This window comes from Oryctolagus cuniculus, chromosome 12, assembly GCF_964237555.1.
Source record: "Oryctolagus cuniculus chromosome 12, mOryCun1.1, whole genome shotgun sequence".
In the NCBI taxonomy this organism is placed as follows: Eukaryota; Metazoa; Chordata; class Mammalia; order Lagomorpha; family Leporidae; genus Oryctolagus; species Oryctolagus cuniculus.
Genome location: NC_091443.1, coordinates 25,604,548 through 25,626,708, shown reverse-complemented (window position 1 = coordinate 25,626,708; position 22,161 = coordinate 25,604,548). Strand labels below are relative to the sequence as shown.

General features: G+C 44.8%; 2 protein-coding genes across 7 annotated transcripts in view; one reads left to right on the top strand and one right to left on the bottom strand.

Moving 5' to 3' along the window:
• Positions 1-15,050, bottom strand: part of MAP4K5 (mitogen-activated protein kinase kinase kinase kinase 5) — a 119,061-nt gene extending 104,011 nt beyond the window's left edge. For 2 of the 4 annotated variants that reach the window (XM_051822834.2, XM_070053673.1), the window contains exon 1: positions 14,449-14,640. Coding sequence is in view for 2 of the 4 variants with exons in the window: in XM_051822833.2 (XP_051678793.1) it covers positions 14,449-14,556 (108 nt within the window). In the remaining 2 variants the exon portion in view is untranslated. Of the gene's footprint in view, positions 1-14,448; positions 14,668-14,910 lie in introns of those variants that run through there. The other 2 variants (XM_051822833.2, XM_051822832.2) reach the window with 2 other exon arrangements.
• A 241-nt stretch (positions 15,051-15,291) lies between these two features.
• The window catches only part of ATL1 (atlastin GTPase 1), a 75,865-nt gene continuing 68,995 nt past the window's right edge, over positions 15,292-22,161 (top strand). The window contains exon 1 of one of the 3 annotated variants that reach the window (XM_017348282.3): positions 15,292-15,406. The gene's annotated coding sequence lies outside the window, so the exon portion shown is untranslated. Of the gene's footprint in view, positions 15,407-16,808; positions 16,933-22,161 lie in introns of those variants that run through there. The other 2 variants (XM_070053675.1, XM_070053674.1) reach the window with 2 other exon arrangements.

The window sequence follows — 22,161 nt, the reverse complement described above, 5'->3', positions numbered from 1 at the left end:
CTGGGGAGTGAATCAGAAGATGGAAGAACTCTGTCTCTCGCTCTCTTTAATTGATTCTCCAAATAAATCAATAAACATTTTTTTTTTTTAATTTGAGAAAAGAGTCTTTGTTTTTCTTTTTAAAAAGATCCTCCAACCACCCAACCACTGGTTCAATCCTCAAATGCCCAAAACAGCCAGGGGTGGCCCAGGCACAAACCAGGAGAGACCCAGGAACCTTAGCTATCACCTGCAGCTTCCCATGGTGTGCATTGTTAGTAACCTAGATCAGAAGCAAAGCTAAGCTGGCGCCGTGGCTCAATAGGCTAATCCTCCACCTTGCGGCGCCGGCACACCGGGTTCTAGTCCCGGTCGGGGCGCCGGATTCTGTCCCGGTTGTCCCTCTTCCAGGCCAGCCCTCTGCTGTGGCCAGGGAGTGCAGTGGAGGATGGCCCAGGTGCTTGGGCCCTGCACCCCATGGGAGACCAGGAAAAGCACCTGGATCCTGGCTCCTGCCATCGGATCAGCGCGGTGCGCCGGCTGCAGCGGCGGCCATTGGAGGGTGAACCAACGGCAAAGGAAGACCTTTCTCTCTCTCACTGTCCACTCTGCCTGTCAAAAAAAAAAAAAAAGCAAAGCTGGTCCTTTAACCTAGAGACTCTGAAATGGGATGTGGGCACGCCACGCAGCAACTTAACCACTTCGCTAAACACTAGCCCCTATCTTCATCACCTCCTATCATCTTATAGATTTCATACTAATCTCTGTCACCTCCCTTATTCTTTTACGACTTCAGGACCCCTGGCTTAGTTTCCCCTCTACCCCTTTTCTTTTGATTTTTAAAGGCAGAGTTAGAAAGAGAGAAGGAGAGACAGGGAGATCTTCCATCTGCTGTTTTACTTCGCAGATGGCTACAATGGCCAGGGACAGACCAGGCCAAAGCCAGATGCCAAGAGCTTCATCTGGGTCTCCCACATGGGTGCAGAGGCCCAAGGACTTGGGCCATCTTCCTCTGCACTCAAGCAATTTTCCCACCTTGACAACTAAGTTCTTTAATTTTTGTATAGCAAGTTATTTCTATGCTGATTTCCACACAGTTACACAAGTCTGGACAGGTACTCCATCTCATAGAAGGAGGCTGTACTGCAGGGCTTGCCCCATGACCAGGAAGACAAACTCAGACCCTGAAACCAGAATCTATTTCATATCACGTTACAGTTTTCTGTCTAGTCTGTAAGGACATTCATTGTCTCTGAAAAGACTTTTCCCAACCCTTTTCCAATCAGACCAATTTTATCAAAAAGGGAGTTCCATCTAAGGAGACTTAAATTGGACTTAACCACCTGGGGGTTCTAGAAGCAAAGGAAAAGCAGGGAAAGGCTTGAGTTGGGAAGATGTGAATTCTTGACCACTGTGCATACATGGCAACTTTTTTGGAGAATTGGCCTAAATTCAATGAAACTTTAAAACAGCTTAGAAAATTTAAATCTAGAAATTTAAAGAAATAATTAAGGATGTATGAAAAGAATTTGGTTTATGACATTGATCACAGCTCTGCTTATAATAGGGAAATACTAGACAATCTGTAAATACCAGATTAAACATTATACAATAAAATTAATATACAAATATTAATATTTACTGATATGAGAACTGATACATGTTAAATTCAAAAGATACACAGGGGCAACTGCTATGGTGCAAAAAGTTGCCACTTGGGACATCAACATCCCATATGGGAGTTCCTGCTAATGCACACCTGGGAAGGCAGCAGATGATGGCTCAAGCACTCGGTCCCTAACATCCATTTAGGAGATCCAGATGGAATTCCTGGCTCCTGACCACAGGCTGGCCCAACCCCGGCTATTGTGGGCATTTGTGGAGTGAAACATACGTATGAGCTATCTGTCTCTCTCTCTCCTTGTCTCTGTCACTCTGCCTTTCAAAAAAATCTATACATAAAAGATAACATAAAATGTGTATCCATATAGTAAATGCATATGATTATATATGATTGTATGAAGTATCATATACTACGATGTCTTTTTTAAAGCCTGGAAAGATATATTCAACAATGTTAATTTCTTGGTGCAAAAGACTAAAGTAATTTTTTATTTATTCTTATACAATGGTTTTCTAAAATAAACACATTACTTAGAATGTATTTTAAAAGTAAGAAGGGAGATGGCTGGCGCCGCGATTCACTAGGCTAATCCTCCCCCTGCGGCGCCGGCACACCGGGTTCTAGTCCCGGTTGCTCCTCTTCCAGGCCAGCTCTCTGCTGTGGCCCGGGAGTGCAGTGGAGGATGGCCCAAGTGCTTGGGCCCTGCACCCGCATGGGAGACCAGGAGGAAGCATCTGGCTCCTGGTTTCGGATCGGCACAGCACGCCGGCCATACGGCCATTTGGGAGGTGAACCAACAGAAGGAAGACCTTTCTCTTTGTCTCTCTCACTAACTCTGTCAAAAAAAAAAAAAAAGTTAAAAAAAATAAGCAGAAAAACAAATGTGATCTATGCCGAGGAAAGGAAGGAAAACATGGCAAAATGAGTGTTACCCAGGAGCCTGTGCTACTGGAAAACAAGTAATAAGAACTTTTTCCAGACAAATAACAGGCAAGGAACCCAAAGATCTCTGCTATGTATTATAATGAAGAGCTACAAAGTTTAAAATACAAAAGTTGCTAATAATTTATGAAAAGTTATGCCTTTTTGAATGTACTAGGTTGAAATTGGGTTCTTCACATTAGGTTCTTCTTGATTTGGTACAGGGTTAAATGGAGGCAAGAGGATAAAGGGTGGCTAAAAAGGGTATGCATGTGTGTGTGACAAGTAACAGACTGGTTCACAAGACACAGGTGGAAGTTATCATCCTTCTCAGATGGATCCTGCTTTTCTTAAATCAGGCAGAACTAGCTAGTGCTGCAGAAGGCAGGCTAATCTGCCTGAAATTATAATTTTGTTTCTTTTTCTTTTGTTTTTCTTTTTGACAGGCAGAGTGGACACAGAGAGAGAGAGACAGAGAGAAAGGTCTTCCTTTGCCGTTGGTTCACCTTCCAATGGCCGCCACGGCTGGCGCGCTGCGGCCGGCGCACCGCGCTGATCCGAAGGCAGGAGCCAGGTGCTTCTCCTGGTCTCCCACCAGATGCAGGGCCCAAGCACTTGGGCCATCCTCCACTGCCTTCCCGGGCCACAGCAGAGAGCTGGCCTGGAAGAGGGGCAACCGGGACAGAATCCGGCGCCCCAACCGGGACTAGAACCCGGTGTGCCGGCGCCGCAAGGCGGAGGATTAGCCTATTGAGCCACAGCGCCGGCTCATTTTGTTTCTTTTAATTTATAACAGCATTATGGAACTTAACCAACAGGACTCAGTTAATCTGAGCAACAATCATAAATCTGAAGTTCAAACAAAATAAGTATAAGAGGAGGCACGTAAGTAAGGGTGTTTTTTGCTTTTAATATTTGCATGGTAGGGTGGCTAACAGCAAAGTCATCTTGAAGGTGAAGGCAATCATGCCCGGATTCCAAGCAGAAAACATAAGGGTGCGAATAATCACCAGGGCCTAACGAGGTGTCTTTGAGAACTGGTGCTGAGAGCTGAAGTACATATGCATATTCAAATCAGTCCACAAAAGTCCCCATTTCTCAGCAGACCAGTGAGGCTGCCAAGCCCCATCTGACTATAATCTGTACAGTGCTTATAATGTGGTAGGCAGTGTGTAAAGCAGTGAATTTAACGATGCAATCCTGAGGCAGCTTAGGATAACAGAAGAGCAGAAATTGTGAGGTGAAGAGATCTGGATTCATCCTCACAACACAACCTACTAACTAACAGTAACGGCCATGGCAACAGGGGGTTTCTTCTTGGATAAAACAGGGATAGTATAATAATATGTACCTCACCTACCACAAAGGGTTAATGTGAGGAAAAAAAGAATACACTGATTATGAGAGGGTGATGCAAGCATTAGTCACTCTAGTCATTTTAATATGATTTTATTTTCATAAAAATGTTGGAAGGTAGGGGCTAGTATGACTCAGGAATCCAAACACCTCCAAGGATAAACCTGGCTATCAGCCGAGCTTCCCACATCAGCTTCACAAAATCCCATGGGAGATTACAATAGTTAACAGAAACAGTTAGATCAGGCCTAACTTCATCTTGCCATTTTCAGAGTCACCTACCCTCTCTAACTAGTCCCTCACATAATTGGAAAGCAGCAACCTTCTAGTTAATAGTCTAAAGTATACAAATGTTCAAAATAGTCCCACATGGCCAAGGGAAAGTGCCTGTTCCAATTTATCTGATCTTGGATTGTTCTCAAATTGACAAAGAAGCTCTGAGAGCGCAAGTGTCACTTGTTAATGGGCTTCATGTTCCTCCTCCTGGTCTTCCATGATCTAAAACCATGATTTAAAGTTCAGAAGTTAAAAATTAAATTAAAAAAAATTTTTTTTGACAGGCAGAGTGGATAGTGAGAGAGAGAGAGACAGAGAGAAAGGTCTTCCTTTGACGTTGGTTCACCCTCCAATGGCCGCCACGGCCGGCGCACCGCGCTGATCCAAAGGCAGGAGCCAGGTGCTTCTCCTGGTCTCCCTTGGGGTGCAGGGCCCAAGCACTTGGGCCATCCTTCACTGCCTTCCCCGGCCACAGCAGAGAGCTGGCCTGGAAGAGGGGTAACCGGGACAGAATCCGGCGCCCCAACCGGGACTAGAACCCGGTGTGCCGGCGCCGCAAGGCAGAGGATTAGCCTAGTGAGCCGCGGCACCGGCCTCTTTTTTTTTTTTTTTTCTGGCTGCTCTACTTTCAATCCAATTCCCTGCTAATGCATCTGGGGAAGCAGAGGAAGATGGTCCAAGTGCTCTGGCTCATGCACCCACGTGGGAGACCCAGAAGTTGTTCCTGGCTTCACACAGGTCCAGCCCTGGCTGTTTGGGGAGTGAACCAGTGGATGGAACATCTCACCCCAACCTTCTTCTATCCGTAACTCTTTCAAATAAATAAAAATTAAATCTTAAAAAAAAAAAAAACTGGAAATGATGGTCAAAGTGAAAATGCTGAACCTGTGTTTTAAAAAAATATATAATACAAGATGCATCTTAAGTCCCATATGGCTGTATCCACAAGTCACTTTTTTTTCTTTTTTTAAATGGGCATTTGAGGAATAAACCAGTTGATGTCAGAGAAATAAGAAATATCATAAATGCCACCTGGGGCCAGCACTGTGGAGTAGCAGGTAAAGCTGTCGCCTGCAGTGCCAGCACCCCATATAGGCACCGGTTCAAGACCCGGCTACTCCACTTCCAATCCAGCTCTCTACTGTGGCCTGGGGAAGCAGTAGAAGATGGCCCAAGCCTTGGGCCAATGCACCCGTGTGGGAGACCGGGAGGAAGCTCCTCCTGGCTCCTGGCTTTGGATAGGCGCATCTCAGAACGTTGCAGCCAATTGAGGAATGAACCAACCGATGGGAGACTTCTCTCTCTCTGCCTCTCCTTCTCTGTGTAACTCTTTCAAATAAATAAATAACAAAACTTTTTTTAAAAAAATTAGCACCACCTTTGGATTTTAAGCCATTAGGCATCTGAAGAGACTTCATTAACATTTAAAGATCAGAGAATACTGGTGGAGAAAGACAAAGAAGAAAAAGCTACACATTCCTTTGCTGACAAAACAAAGCTTGAAAAATGACATCAAGATTTGGTAACCCAGCCGGCGCCGTGGCTCACTTGGCTAATCCTCTGCCTGTGGCGCCGGCACCCAGGGCTCTAGTCCCGGTTGGTACTAGTCCCAGTTGCTCTTCTTCTAGTCTAGCTCTCTGCTGTGGCCGGGGAGGCCAGTGGAGGATGGCCCAAGTGCTTGGGTTCCCGCACCCGCATGGGAGACCAGGAGGAAGCACCTGGCTCCTGGCTTCAGATAGGCGCAGCGCTGGCCGTAGCGGCCATTAGGGGAGTGAACCGAAGGAAGGCCTTTCTCTCTGTCTCTCTATAACTCTCTCTCTCTAACTCTCAAGAAAAAAAAAAAAGATTTGGTAACCTACACACAATTGCTGAACTTAATTACAAATCACAATGACCAATGGTCCTATGCTAGCCAGATATGTAATAACTGCAGTGTTTGTCTTAGTGCTAACACCTGCTCCTAAGCTTACTACAATTCAGCTGTAGATACAGGCTCAAATGATTCAGTAAGAGAAACAATTAATAATTAATATTTAATACTTTCTCTGTATCCACTTGGCTAAATCGCTTGTCTACTTCAAGCCTCGGCTCAAATCTGATATTCTTAGTGAGTCCTATCCCAACCATCCTTATGTAATTCCGCAATCTGCCTCCAGTATCCCTCCCAGGCATTCTTAATACCCCTTAACTAACTTGAGTCTTTTTTTTCTGCATCTTTAATATTTCTAACATATTATACAACTTATTTATTATTTTTATTGTCACTCATGCCCCGCTAGAAGATAGCAGGCATCATTGTCCACTTTGTTCACTAAATGCATGCCAATGTCCCAGGACAGTGTCTTATTTATAAAAAGCCTTTTATGTGACATTTGTTGAATGTTAAATACTCCTTTGCACCCCAGCATTCCAGTTCTCCATCCCAGCTCCCCAAAGCTTAATATGCCCAACACTATGTTCATAGGAACAACTGGGGCTCGGAATCAATAAATGAGGTTCTCCTTTGGAGAGAAACTTAGTCCCTAACAATCTCATCCTCAGTGTCTGCTGTTAATCTCCTTTCTAAATTCTCAATTCCTCCCAAGTTCCTTGTCTAGATTTCCATCTCTGTGAAATCCCTTCTCTAAACTCAGCAATCCCCTTGGTCACTGGGAATGGTAGCTCCATACTGTAATCACTCAGTCTCAATGAAATGAACAAAACCAGAAACTGGTGGAGAAACATCTTCATGCCTCATCTCTTTTTCCCTCACAGCTAAGCTGCTGTAAGAAGGAGACTACGTACTCTTTACTTCCTTATTTACCTTTTGCACCTCAACACCTCTGCCCTTTTTTTTTTTTTTTTTTTTTGGACAGGCAGAGTGGACAGTGACACAGAAAGGTCTTCCTTTTGCCGTTGGTTCACCCTCCAATGGCCGCCGCGGCCGGCGCGCTGCAGCCGGCGCATCACGCTGATCCGAAGCCAGGAGCCAGGTGCTTTTTCCTGGTCTCCCATGCGGGTGCAGGGCCCAAACACTTGGGCCATCCTCCACTGCACTCCCTGGCCACAGCAGAGAGCTGGCCTGGAAGAGGGGCAACCGGGACAGAATCCGGCACCCCGACCGGGACTAGAACCCTGTGTGCCAGCGCCACAAGGTGGAGGATTAGCCTAGTGAGCCACGGCGCCGGCCAACACCTCTGCTTTTTTTTTAAAGATGTATTTATTTAAAAGGGGGGAGAGAGGGAGAGGGATAGAGATAGAAATCTATCCACTGGTTCACTCTCCAAATGGCTGTAATGGCTTGGGCTAGGCCAGGCTGAAGCCAAGAGCCTGCACACCATCTGGGTCTCCCATGTGGGTAGCAGGTGCCCAAGTACTTTAGCCACCTTCTGCTGCTTTCCCAGGCACATATGCAGGAAGCTGGATGGGAAGTGGAGCTGCCAGAGGGTGGAGTGGGAAATACTAGTTGACAACTATGTTGCTCACTCCTTCAATATCTATTTATTGAGAACATGCTATGTGCTAGGCACTGTGCTAGGGTAGCTCAGTGGTAAGCACAAGGTCCCTATTCCCATGCAGTTTGAATCTAGCAGCATCTAGTGATGAATGGTAAGCATCATGATAAAAAATGGAAAGAAAGCTACGAAAACATCGCAGATACATATGACCAACTCTAAGGGCCTCCCTGAAAATGTTTCAACAGAAACCCCAGGAGAAGTGAAGATACAAGAGGAAGATTAAGAAAAGGAAGGACGCTTATCAAGAACTGAAAGCTGCTCAGTATGGGTGGAGTGCAGGGACAGGCAGGGTCTTAAAGGTACACTATTCTAAGACTTTATACTACAGATGGGAACTAAATGGAGAATAACACAAAACCCCATATTCACAATTTTTGGAAGGACAATCCATGTTCCTCATTGCACTGATAAGAGAGAGGAAAGAGAATGGAGGCAGGAAATAGTACAGATGAGCTCTTTAAACTTTTGGTTCTACCAAAAGAACTTCCTCATACCTTTCTATGTCTTCAGCGACACCTTCACTCTGAGTCTGTCTAATACCCTTCTAAGACTGCGGCCTCTCCTCAGCGCTCCTACAAGCGCTCCTGGGTGATCTCACCTGTGTTTCACAGGCATTACCCATGAAGTGGTGATGACTCCCAAACCTGTATCCCCAGTCCAGAGCTCCATGTCCTACCACCCATCACACACATCCATCTAACCAATGCCTGGCATTCAAAAGCAAACACAAAACCCAGATCCCACAAATCTGCTACTTCCTAACTCTGTTGATACAATCCATGTTGTCATCCAAGCCAGAAATTCTAATGCCATCAATCACCCGCCTCAGGCCCAAACACACTGATTACCAGGTATTTTTGGTTAGCATCTTAATCCGATTCAAACCTATCCCATTCTTTCACCTCCTAGTCTGGTGTCCACACTAGGCTTGCATTAACTGTCATCTGAATTACCCAGTGACCAGTTTCTTCATTGAGTATATAACCTCTCCTGGGCACCATGAGTATTTCCCCCCTAAAGTGTTTCTTCAGTCCACAGGGAAAAGTCCTGATTGTGAGATATAAAGTTCATGATCTGGTCTTTCCTCCCAGAAAATAATCTAAGTTCTTTACCTATGACATCTCTGTTGAGCTTGGTCACAACAACTCTAGAATGCAGATAACAGATTCCTCAAAAGCCATCATGGTTTCTCAAGCCTCCAGGTGCCTGCAGATACTATTCCCACAACCTCAATTATCTTTTCCCACCTTCACCTAGAAAGCATTCCACATTTTTTTTCAAAATCCAGCTGATGCTCCTTCCTCTTTGTTACCCCCCTTCCCCTCCTTTATCCCAATCAAGTCAGAGTTGGGCACTTCTCTTTTCTTTTAATATGGCACTTAACAAATTACAATGGTTTGCCGGTTTTCCTGACTAAATTACGTATTCTTTGTTGGTAGTGTACTTTCTCCTTCTGTGTCTGCACCCCATACAAGAATACACACAACACACAGCACTCAATAAATATTTGCTGAATGAGTGAATGCTTACAGAAGCATTGTCTCCTCACAATGGGAACCTGGGGTACGCTTCAAAATGCCCAGTTATTCCTGGGTTGTGACTCTTCCGCTGAGGGAGAGAAAGGGAGAGCATGCACGGAGGAGGGATTCATTAGGTTGGACCCGCTCATCTACCACCCAGAGGACCCCACTGGAAGTGATAAGACTATAGGACAAAGGTTTGTGCACAAATTATAATGTCATTTATAACTGCAAAAAATTTTTAAATTGGAAATAACATTTAATAGTATGATTAAATGAAGGTTTACTCAATGGATCCTTTAAAGTTGGCATTTTTGAAGAATATTTAACAGTAGATGAAAATGTTAGTAATTCCAACAGAGTAAAAAAAAGAATGTCATGATCCCAGTAATAAATTAAATATAAAGCCATTTGTGGAACATACTGGTTTAAAGCACTTAAGAAAAAAAGCCTGAATTAACTATATTAAATTATAGAGATTTTATCTCTGGGTAACTTTTTATAATTCAGGTTATTTAACAAATATTCACTGAGCATCTACCTGTTTGCCTACTGCGGTGACATGTAAGAGACAGCTATCTGTTCCTGCCCTCTGGAACTAAACATGTCATACTTTCATTACCAACCAGAAAAAAATAGAGGAGGACTGCTCACTATTTATATTCAACAAAAGGTTAAAAAAATTCCTGAAACTTCTCTGGAATCTAGATTGGAAATGATTCTGATACAAATATTTGGATAAGACTGCCCAGAAAGCTTATACTGTTGACTGTGCACTGTATCATGATACTAATTTGTTCTAGATCACTTGTGGACACAACAAGTAACTCCAGATTTCCCCTTCTCATTAGCAAATTTAAAATTTTACAGTAAATAACATTTGCTTAGTTGAAATTTAATCCTTCATTTATCATCCACCACATTCCTTTTCTCTTTTGTATTTCTTTTCCCTCCACCACTTCCTGTTTTCACCCTCAATATTTACTCCATTTGTTTAAGAAAATCTTTACACTGCTCTTCTTCTTTCACAGGGAACAGCAAGTTCAAGACTGAGCTCCCCACTTGAGGATTCACAGCAGACAGGAGCTTCAGAAGGCTCTGCAGTTTTGAAGATTACAAAAATAATCCAGGGGGGCAGTGTTGTGGCATGGCAGCTTTAGAGCTGCCTGCGGTGCCAGCTCCCCAAATGAGTCCCAGTTGCTCCTCTTCCCTATCCAGATCCCCGCTAATGCACCTGGGAAAGACCTGGAAAATGCTCCTGGCTTTGGGGAGTGAACCAGCAGATGGAAGATTTCTAAGTCTGCCTTTTGAATAAATAAATAAAATATGCAAAGTAACTTCAAAAAAGATTGGGGCCGGCGCCCTAGCTCAGTAGGTTAATCCTCCGCCTGCGGCGCCAGCATCCCATATGGGCACTGGGTTCTAGTCCCGGCTGCTCCTCTTCCAGTCTAGCTCTCTGCTGTGGCCCGGGAAGGCAGAAGGTAGCCCAAGTGCTTGGGCCCCTGCGCCCGTGTGGGAGACCCAGAAGCTCCTGGCTCCTGGCTTCAGATTGGCACAGCTCTGGCCTTTGCAGTCATCTGGGGAGTGAACCAATGGAAAGAAGACCTCTCTCTCTGTCTCTCCCTCTCAATGTCTGTAGCTCTACCTCTCAAATAAATAAAATAATTTTAAAAAAACTTTAAAAAATATTAATTCACAACTTCAAAGCTATAGTGCTTTTAAAGCTCCTACTTCATAAGATGCCTCAAGTGTTTTAAAAAAAAGGTGAGAATATTGAGTAGAAGAGTGACTTATTTATCTTCATTATTCTTCACTATAATTATTTCATAAGTTTATATCATAGATTGAAAAATACTTCTAAAATTTACTAGAATTTTCAGGTCTTCAGAAGTAGTAATACAAAGTAAATTTAACTACCCAGAGCTTTACAAATTCAGCACTATAGTCTGTTCCATGTTTTCCGGCAAATTAAGAGGTTTAAACTGACAAAATGCCCTAAGTCTAAGAACACTGATAATAGGCTATGAAACACTTTTTCAGAAATATTTTCCCAGAGACTCAAATAATTGAAACTTGTAATAAAAATACACATGCAGGAATCAAAAAAGGCACTGCTGGAACATACATAGTATTAAATGCTAACTTAGAGGCAGTTATTTGGATTAATGCTTAGGATGCCAGTTAAGACATCTGCTTCCCACAACAAAGAACCTGGGTTCCATACTTGGCTCTGGCTCCAGTTCCTGACTCCAGTTTTCTACTCATGTGGGTCCTGGGAAGCAGTGGTGATGGCTCAAGTAATTGGATTCCTGCCACCCATACTGGGAGATCTGGATCGGATTCTTGGCTCCTGGCTGTGGCTGGCCTAGGCCCTGCCATTGTGGGCATTCAGGAAGTGAACCAGCAGATAGGAACCTCCTCTTAAATTTCAAGTGCTAACTTAGTGTTGTGATATCTAAAGCAAAGGCTCAGAGAATTAGCTGACATAATCACTGATAATTATTCATTCATTCATCAAATTTTGAGAAAGCACTTACTCTGTGCCTGCTATAATTCTAGGTACTATCAGAGACCTGTGAACAAAACAGATAAAAAATGCCTGCCCTCACGAAGCATTTTAGTGGACTGAAATAAATAAGAAGAAATTGAGTAAAACATTGTTAGACGATGATAACTACAAAGAAAAAATGAGTAAGAAAAAATGAAGAGGATGCAAAATAAGAAGGAAAGGAGTGAGCCGTGTAGTTGTCTGGGAAGACACTTTTTCTTTTCTTTTCTTTTTTTTTTTTTAAGTTTTATTCACTTATTTGAAAAGCAGAATTACAGAGATGCAGAGGCAGAGGCATAGAGAGGTCTTCCATCTGCTGGTTCACTCCCCCAGAAGGCTACAACGGCTGGAGCTGCACCAATCCAAAGCCAGGAGCTTCTTCCAGGTCTCCTACAAGGGTGCAAGGGCCCAAAGACTTGGGCCATCCTCACTGCTTTCCCAAGCCGTAGCAGGGAGCAGGATCGGAAGTGGAGCAGCCAGGACTCGAACTGGCGCCCACATGGGATGCCGGCACTGCAGGCGGCTGCTTTACCTGGTATGCCACAGCACCAGCCCCAAGGGAAGACACTTTTTCAATAGAGGAAATATCAGGAACAAAGGCCCCAAGATGGGAAGCTGCTTATTGTATTTAAGGAAAAGCAAGCAGGCCAGTGGGTTAGAGCAGAATGAGGGCAGGGAGGAGCAGAGAAGGGAGAGGTGGAGGGAAGGCCCTTCAGGTAAGGCTTTCATGGACAGGCAGGACCGCAACAGGTCGAAATGGGAGGGACTGATTCTGGGTAACTAGAACAAAAGAAAGCAAAGGACGAGGAGACACGGTTGTCTTAAGGATATTTACAAATCCAAGACTGGCCTAGAATGCAGTAAGTATACTCTAAGTGAGAGCACAAATGTGAGGGTAGGGGACTATATATATGTTGGGGTGATGTTGTGAAGGTGGGGTGTAACAAATTAAGTCTCTGACTGTTCAGGAGCCCCACAGAGAGACAGAGGGCAGGGAAGCATCAGGATAAGAGGCAGGCATTAACTGCCTCTTCAATACAACCTGTGCTTTCCCTGGTAAGAATAAAACTCTGTTCCAGATAAATTGCTTTAGTTGCTCTATCTATAAAGAAAAAAGGTGGTGGTCTTGATCTCTGCAGGGAAAAAGAGTCCTTAAATTTTCTAGTAGTAGGGAGAAAACCATTACTGGAATTGAGACTGCTGTATAACATAATCTAAGCCAGTCTAATGCATGTCGAAACATAAGACAAAGATGACTAAAAAATGGGACTGAGAAGGCAAACAGGAATTTCAGTTTTTAAAGGAACATTCCACAAGCTGAGTAACACATGGATAAACTAGGAATTTAATCAGATCTAGTTTTACATAGAAAGAGAATTCTGTTGGCTACCCATTTTGCATTCAAAGGTGTTCACAGGGAGAGAGCTGGGACTCTGCAGACAAATCAGCAACTTAGCAAGTGGAAGGGTGCTTAGCACAGATAACTCAAATGCCCATTGTTCACATTAAAAAATCTTCCACTGCAGTTCATCTCAGAGAATTAAACAGTGCCAGAGCTATCATAACCACCTTGAATCGTTACTATTAACAAAGAGGAAATTAAACAAAAGCAAGTAAATAGGAAAAGGGGATGTTTCCTGTCTTATTGCCACCTGTGCAAAACAAGCGACCCCCCCCCCAGAGGCATCTACCAGTTAATTACCCACACGATACAGTCATTTCAACTATGTGCAGGCCTGTGGTTTGAAAGAATGGTGTACATACTCTTAAACTATGACCAAATCCAATAAACCAAGAAGCTGTTGCAAAAAGTAGAGGAACTTCCCTTAATACTCATGAGTTACATTAATGCTTCCTTTTTGGAACAGAGAACAAAAAGCCTAAGGCAATCTCCAACAATCTCTTTCCTCTGGATTCTTCAGGAACATAGTGTACTTGGGCAACTGGTTTGCTTTTCTACCACGTTTTTTAAATCCTAAATTAAGAGGAATTCGTTCTCATCATTTGTTTTAAATTAACAGAAAGCGCACTGGCTGGAGAGTGCACGCACACGCGTGAACACAGACACACACACAAACACAACCTGTAGATCTTATCCACTTGTGGTTATGGGATGTTATAAACCCCAAACAGAGAAAGTGCTAATGCAGGAAAAAACCCAGCAAGTTAATGGTAGGTTTTGAATCACCAACCAGACACAAACCATCAAACTTATGCCAGGAAAGCTTATCTTTTCTGCATGGAGTAATGTTTGTAAACACATCATTTTCACCCAACACTTGACTGCTTACAGCTAGAATTAAGAAACAGGTTTCACAGGACCATTAACAACAACAACAACAAAAAAACTTATATTGGCCAAGCTCATCCATTAATTTTTTTTTTGTAATGCCTGAACGTCAATATTCTCTGCTACTGTCTTCCAGGTTTTCCACACTGACACTAGAATATTCTACCGGACAACTCCATAGCTGATTCAAAGTCGCTTCAAAACCAGAAATAAACTTTTGAAAGTCTTTACACCACAAAAAAGGTTAAGAGTGGTTTGCGACGATGTGGTTAGCTCTGCTTGCTGGCGGCGCCGAGAACCAGCAAGGGATTCGAGGGTGCTCCGAACGCAGGGAGAGGGACCCTGGCCGCTTCCTCTCCAAGATGCAACAATAAGAGCATCCTCCCCCCGGCCGGAAAGCGGCCGGAGCCCGGCGGCCGCGGCCCGGCCTGCCTCACCTTATAGACGTCCCCGTACGTGCCGCTGCCGACTCTCTGGACGAGCTCGTAGTCCTGCTGCGGGTTTCGCCTCAGGATGTCCGCGGCAGGCCGCAGCGGGGCCTCCATCTTCGCTCCGGGCCCGGCTCCCGCCGGCTCTGCCCGCGGCGCGCCCCGATTCCCGCTAACGAGGGCGAGCGCCGCCGCTTCCCAACATGGAGCCTCCGCCCGCAGCTCCGCCTGCACGAGGGACGCGCGAAGGCGGGTCAGCGTCGCCGGCTGCGACCCCCACGCGGCCCCGCGCCCCCGTGGTCCAGCCCCTTTCCTTCCGTCCCGCCCGGGGCCCTGAGGAAGCGAGCCTGGAAGGGCTCCCGGCGCCTCGCGGCCCCGTTCGGGCCACAGCCCTTCCCCCACTCCCCGGCCGCCGGCGAACTGCCCGGCCCGGCCTCCCCCGCCCGCCGGAGCCCGGGGCCGGCTGGGTACCTGAGGGGGGCGGCCCCACTCTTTGTTGAGCGCCGAGCCGGGGTGCCCACTCCCTCAACGGCGCCCGCGTCCTGCTCCCCGGCCCCGGCGGCCGCTCCGGGTCTCTCGCCGCAGCCGTCGCCGCCCGCCCGCCCGCTCGCCCGCCCGCCCGCTCGCCCGCACCGCGCGCCCTCTCGGAGGCGGCCGAGGCGCGTACAGTCGCCGCCGCCGCCGCCGCCGCACCACGTTCCCCACCCGGGGCTGCGTCACCGGGAGACACGTTCCCGGCCAGCGTGGGTCGGCGCCCAGCGGCCCGCCCGAGCGCGCCGGCCGCGGGACCAGAGTGCCGCCCTGAGGCCGGCGGAGGACACGACACCCTCCCGGCCGCGCCGCCGCGCCCCCCTAGCCCGGCGCGTCCTTCCAGGGCCTAGCTCGCTCGCTCCTGCCGCCGGAGACCCGCACAGCACGGCACTCGGGGGCCGACGGGCCTCCGTTAAACCGTCCCCAGAATCGTCAGGTAAACCTGGGCGGTGACGGGTGCAGGGAGAAGGGTGGGCACGAGAGAGAGGGGGCAGGCAGCCCTCCACGTTCAACCCGGAAAAGGTACGTTGAGGGCACCGGGCCAGGGGTAACCTGGCGGTGGGGCGCCGGGGAGGGCCGAGTTAGCCGAGCCGCGGCACGCCCTACTGCACCTTCCTGTTTTGCAAAGCATTCCCAGTGGTGCCAGTTTGAGGTTGCACCGCACACCTGCACAACCTGTCTGGTGCTGAGCTTTTCTGAGCCGTTGCTAAAAGCCTGCCGCCCCAGGAGGCTGCGCCCGGCCCCCGTCACCCTTTTGGGCACAGCCCTGGGTTGTCGCATATCTCGTGGCTGCAGGAGTTCTGCAGGGGGGTGGGGGAGAGGGCTCCGACCAAGTCAGGGTCCACAGAGCCTGGTTCTGGTTCTCCCGCTTGGATGCCATCTGGGACAGGAGTTGGTGTTTGGCAACATCTGCAGTTTTGAAGAGGATAAGGTGTTTTCCATCTGACACCCTAGAAAGTGTTGGTACAGCACTTCGCAACGTCGTGAAGAGGGTTATCAACTGTGAGAGGTTAAAACTACTTGGCAGCGCGCAGAACATGGAATAGGCAGCCAGGGACGTCATTGGGCCGGTGTTTTCTCACAAGTTGTTTTTTGCAGTTTCGGTTCCAGTCTGGCTTGGGAGATAGAGATTCAGTTGCCAGCTTTCTGTATGCTGCAGAAGTTATTCCGTGAACCCAGCAGAGGTTTATAACAGAAGAGCCAGATAACAGGCAGCGCTCTTAGTGACCGGAAAATCGCCAAAGAGTAATTGCAGATGTTGGCACGTGGCGTTTAGCACCCACCTCAACCCTGTTCCTGGGAAGTAGGTGCCTGATTGTTGGTCGTTGAAACCAGTTGTATGATGTAGAAAGTAAATCAAGGCTTCTACAGGACAGGGGATACATGGATTTTCTTGGGCTTTGCACACAAAGGCAGTTATTTAGGGCACATAAGTAAGCCCAGACATAACATGCTCCATGGACAAAGCCCGTGTGTTTGCTGCATTGAAAAAATCGTTGAAGAACAGTTCTTTCTTTCAGAGCTTCTTGGCACTCGTTTTGGTGGGCACATATTCTGACTTCGATGACTCAAAAATCTCTTCAAATGTTCTGTTGGTGTCTTAGTACTTGTTTACTGTCATTGACTTCTTTTTTAAAAGAAAATCTGGCCTGATACGTTGATTCTTTCTCTAGTAAGAAATTCGTTTCTTCTTTCTTAGACCTGTATTAGTCCACAGAGAATCTGAGGCAGCACACAGAAAATTTAAACCGTAGGACAAAAAGTAAGTGAAGAAACTGCTCTGAAGTTAAAAAGAGGGAAGATAGGACATCTGAGCAAGGCAACAAATTGGCTGCAGCAGAGAATTTTTGTACTGTTTTGAGATCAGATGAGCCCGCTGATCAAGAGAGGCACATCGTTTCCTGATGTTAAGGCTGCGGAAAAAATAGAAGGAGAAACTCTGAATGCTCAGTTTGAGACAAGGTGAATACCCATCTGACAATCCTTTAAGCATGTTATTCTTGAAACACAAGGTTTAAATAAATTAGGCCATAAAAGTTTGAGGTTGGGGCTTCAGCAAAACCCTGGAGTGCAGATATTTTATGCTACCAGTAATGGCAGATCCATACACTTTGGCCATCAGCTTAGAGGCAGATAGCATGGAAAAAGTCAAGATTTCACATGGTAGTTTAAAAAATGTGCCTGCTATAGTCATTACTTTTCTTGTACCACAACTGGTGCTAAGGGGAAAAACATTCACTCCTACTAACTCCAAAAGAATCTGAAGGATTTTTTTTTGGTCCTGGTTGAGTTAATTTTAATAAGATCAGTGAAGTCATAGCTGGTGGATTTAACATTACGTGGTTGGAAAGAGAATTCATATTTGTTTTCATTAAACACAGTAAATTTAATTTTGTAACTTAAACAATTAAGCATTTAATTTTAAGGTTTAAGTTTATGTAATAATAAATCACTGTCCGTAATAGGACAGTTTCTTAAGAACTTAAAATTTTATAATGACAGAGTATTGAGTAAGAGGAAGTAATGCTTGGTAGGTCCATCAGCCCAACCTAATTATCATGTAGTTTTAGTGTCTTCATGTTATCTGATATGCAAATATTTTCCAGTTTTGTTTAAATATAACTATCCTGGTTTGCTCTGTACTTCACAGTATTTTTCCCTTCTTTCAAAGTTCGGCAATAGCATGCTAACTGTAATCAGTGGCTGTATTAGTTTAAATTCTGGTTTTATAAAGGCTAAACAAAAAAGGGACGTAAATTTTTAAGTCTTCTATAAAGCTGAGGTTCACAATTTACTATCCAAGAGAAAATGGATAATTAAAATCTTTAAGTGTGTGATAGGACAGAACATATGAACAGTAGTTTTAGTCTGTGGAACATATAAGTTTAAGCAAGATAAGCCGATGAGTCTTGGAACAAAACTACTTGACAGATGTAACTGTGATTCAATTGACTGCTCTATAGATTTATTAAATGAATTAAATGTTGGATTTTTCAAATAATTATTATTAAACTCTTCTTTCTGTTACTACTTAGGGCCACTTTTCTGTTGAGGCAAGAACCAGGTATCCAAAATAGAGAACAATTGTATTCTATTCTGCATAGCAGTAGAGCATGGATCTCATTCAGAGTCAGTATCAGGTCATTATGATGGGAGTTTTAAACAGAAGAGGTGAGGAAAGCCAGGCGCATCCCTTTTTTTATCCAGCTTGAATTGATCTTAAGATATGTTAAGAAGCTGTTTCTATTAACCTTTGTCCTCAGGTTGTTATATTAAAGCTTATAAAGAATTGGTAGAAGGGTTCTATATTCTGCCCACAAGTTGGTTGTTTGTAAATTCAATAGCTAAGAGAAGATAAAGAGTTACAAATAATCTTATGCTGTTCATTATCAGTTTCTTCATATTGTAATAGATACTGTGCTCAGAAGCGGTGCCTAAAGTTTGCCTGTACCCCAAGAATACTAGTGCTGTGGGCAGAAGAAGCCAAAGTGCCCAACTGTGGTCCTGTCCTACAGCTGTGTCGCTGGTGTAGGATTCCAGTAAACTTCTTCCTTTTGCACCTGCAAGGAAACACGGATAATGGCTTCTCACTGCTGCTGTCTCAGGGTCCTTCACATCCCGTGTGGGTTGCCTTACCCCTGTTCTCGTTTATACAAATATTCCTTTGACCAGGTCATCTTTCTGTGGTTTTTCTTCCCAGAACTGTGATTGATTCAGTTGTAGAAATTGGAAGTAGTCTCAGAAAAAAAGACCCTTGAAATGGCTTTCTGGTATGTTATCACGTACCTGATGATGAACTGGGTAACTTGTCAAGGAAAATGGAACCAGGGGTATTGCATAGCATGGAGTGGCATCACCACTATTCCAATAACTATGAGTAGTGGCACGAGATGGAATGCCAGCGGGGGCACAGGGTTGGAAGATCAGTCGCCAGTACTGAGCTGCTAGGACAGTGGTGTCAAGACAAAACGGAGAGTCTTGAGTTCCAGACTTAAGGCATGAGAAAACTTCTTTGGTCTCTTTGAAGAAATTCATCTTCTCCTGCAGCTGCTGGGCATTTGTGACTGAAGGTAAAACCCAGGTGAAGGCTACAAAATTGCAATGTTAATGAAATGAGAGACTAGTTCTGTTCTACTAAAGTAAGAGCATTGGGGGTGAACTTCTGGGACCCTGTGGCATGTGATAGATATATTTGAGCAGATATGAAGGAAGCTGGGAACTTTGAACAAGAGTTAGCTAGAGTTTCGGCATAGCCCTGATGGGAGTACAAGTCTGCTCTTGGAGAAGAGAAGTTAGAGAATCTTGCCAAATACTTACCCAAGATTCAAAATTGATGTATAGACTTGAACATTTAGTTCTTTCACCTGGGTTACTTGAACGTATTCCTAATAATAGCTTACATTCTCTATGATGAGATACCAGAATGTCTCGGATATACTTAAACAGAGGAATCTGAAGATTCAGGGAGATGGGACTGTTGAACTTGCTCTTTTATGTGCATCCTGTTTGGAGTCTACTATATTTACTTTTTTAAGAAAAATTATTTGTATTGTATTTGAAAGGCACTAAGACACAGAGAGGAGAGAGAGAGAGGAGGAGAAAGATTGAGATTTTCCATCCTCTGCTTCACTCCCCAAATTCCCACAACCACCAGGGCTGGGCCAGGTTGAAGTTTGGAGCCAGGAATTCCATCCAGGTCTTCCATAGGAGTGGCAGGGACACATATATTTGAGTCATCATCTGCTGCCTTCAGGGTGCACATTAGCAGGAAGTGGGATCCAAAGTAGAGAAACCAGGATTTGAACCAGACACAGTCACTCCAATATGAGATGCAGGCATCTTAGCTGCTGTGCCAGACACCCCCCACCGCACCACCACACACACACACATATACCCCACCACCACCATGAGTGTTTGCTTTTATTAATAAATTGAGTGGAGCAATATAAATATTTTTGAAAAGTTCTTTGATGACTGTCTTCAACAGGTTGAAAATGATGATCCGGATTCCACAATGGGAGATCCATGATTTTAGTGGGACTGTTGAGATTCTGGTAGATGCCATGTGGCTTCACTGTCAAATACATGGTCAGCACAGTTACCATGGTAAGCCTCAGGCAGAAGTAATAAGAAGGGTGTTTGATATGTGGTTGTGACTTGATGACCCCTGAGTCTCTAGGAATGAATGAAACCATCAGTCTGCTTAAGTGCAACTGGATATAGGTAGGTGGAAAAAGTCTAGGTCTGTTGAGCAGAAATCTAGTCCTTGTAATAGAAATTCAAGACATAATACCCAATTCCTAGACTTAAGCCCATTCACAACCCTGAAGACTCTTAACTAAAGAGATTAGATTCCTTTGAGGAAGGAGTCTTTAGTACAGACAAGTGTGAACAATAATGCTTTCTGAGGCTATTTCCAGAGGGACCTATGCCCTTTCACCAGGGTGGTTATGAACTAAGGAATAGGAAACTCTCATGCCTTCTGGAGGTGAATAGATACTGGTCTTGAACACTAATCCTTACAGTCTCAAATTGCCACCAGAAGTGATCAGAGTAGAGATTAAAGAAATCAAATGTAGTCTTGATTCAGGTTCATTTCATAATAGGTACAAGTGGGAGTGATGATCCATTTTGGGGTTTCCATTCCCAAAATATATTTGAGACTAGATACATTGAGTAGCAGAATCCTTCTATTAGGTTTATGTTGTGTAAGGGGAACTATCAGTGGTATGGCCAAATGTAACTCCTCCCACCCGTCTCTTCCCATGTCTAAGTAAGACACCAAAATTAAACTTCATTACTGGGGAAATTACAGAGTTTAGTGCCACCATTAAAGATCTGAAAAGTGGAGGTCTTTCCTTTTTAACTCAACTGTTTGGCTTGTACAGTAGCCAAATTAGTTTTGAAGAGTCTGGATTTTTAAAAATTTAATCAAATTTGGTGCCAATCATAGTTGTAGTTTCACTTGCGGGATCTTCACTGGAACAGATTAGCACAGCCCTCGGCATCTATAATGTAGCTATTGACTTGAAACCCAGAATGGAGCTTTCTTTTCAATTCTCATCAGCAGAAATAACCAGGAGTGGGGCCTTCACATGACTGTGAAAGCACTGTCATTGTCTTACTTCAGGGCTATTTAAATACTTCTGTTCTTTGATAGAGGAACATTCCAGAACATACTTGTAGTCCATTACCTTGATGACGTTAAGAAAATTGGATGTGGAGAACAGAAAATATCAACGACCTGAGATACTTTAAAAGAGGCTATACTATAGGAAGAGAGATGGACCCAGATCAGGGACGTGCCGTTTTTAGTGAACTTTCAGATAACCCAGTGGAGGTCTGGTGCTCTGCCTTGTGTCATCTCCCTCAGAGAAAAATGCACAGCACTTGGTTGCCTTATTTGGATTTTGAAGACGACATACTACATTGAGTGCTCTTTGACCCTTTTATCATGTGCCTTGTATGACCACCAGTCTTTTCTGAGACTTAGGGCCGCATAATGCCTTATGGGAGGTCCAGGCTGTGCCGCAAGCTGCCCTGATGCTTGGGCTTTAGGACTCAGCAGACAAGACTGTGTAGAATAACGAAACTGTTTAGAATCTCTCACAAGCCCACAGAGGAATCCCAGTGCAGATCGCTAGGGTTTTGCAATAAGGATATGCCCTCATCTGCTTATAGCTATTCTCCATTCGAAAGGCAATTCTTGGCAGAAACTTGATTAGAAACTAAACACCTGACCGTGGGATTCTAAGTGACTGTGTGAAATGAACTGCTCTTTGAAACTGGGAGTTCTTTAATTTACTGAATCATGAATTGAACTTGGGCAGCAGAATTCCATTGTCACATGGAAAGGTATAATGGGATTGCCTGAGCTGATCTGGAAGACATAAGGAAATTGCATGGATAAGCTTCCATGGCACTTGCCCTTATTTCTTTGCTACTCACCCACCCCACCCCCCACCCCAAACCATACCATGGCCATTTCACAGAGGAAGAAAAAGTTCAGGCCTGGTTTGTTAATCGGATGCATGATATGATAGTACCGGCTTGAAGCAGATTGCCCCTGGACTGTGGCTCTAGTTCATAATGGGGTTGGCCTGAAAGATAGTGATGAAAAGAAAATCTCCCAGTGGGCTTCTGTCCTCTTTGTTAGGAACAAGAGTTGTCCTGAGGTATGGGTCTATACAG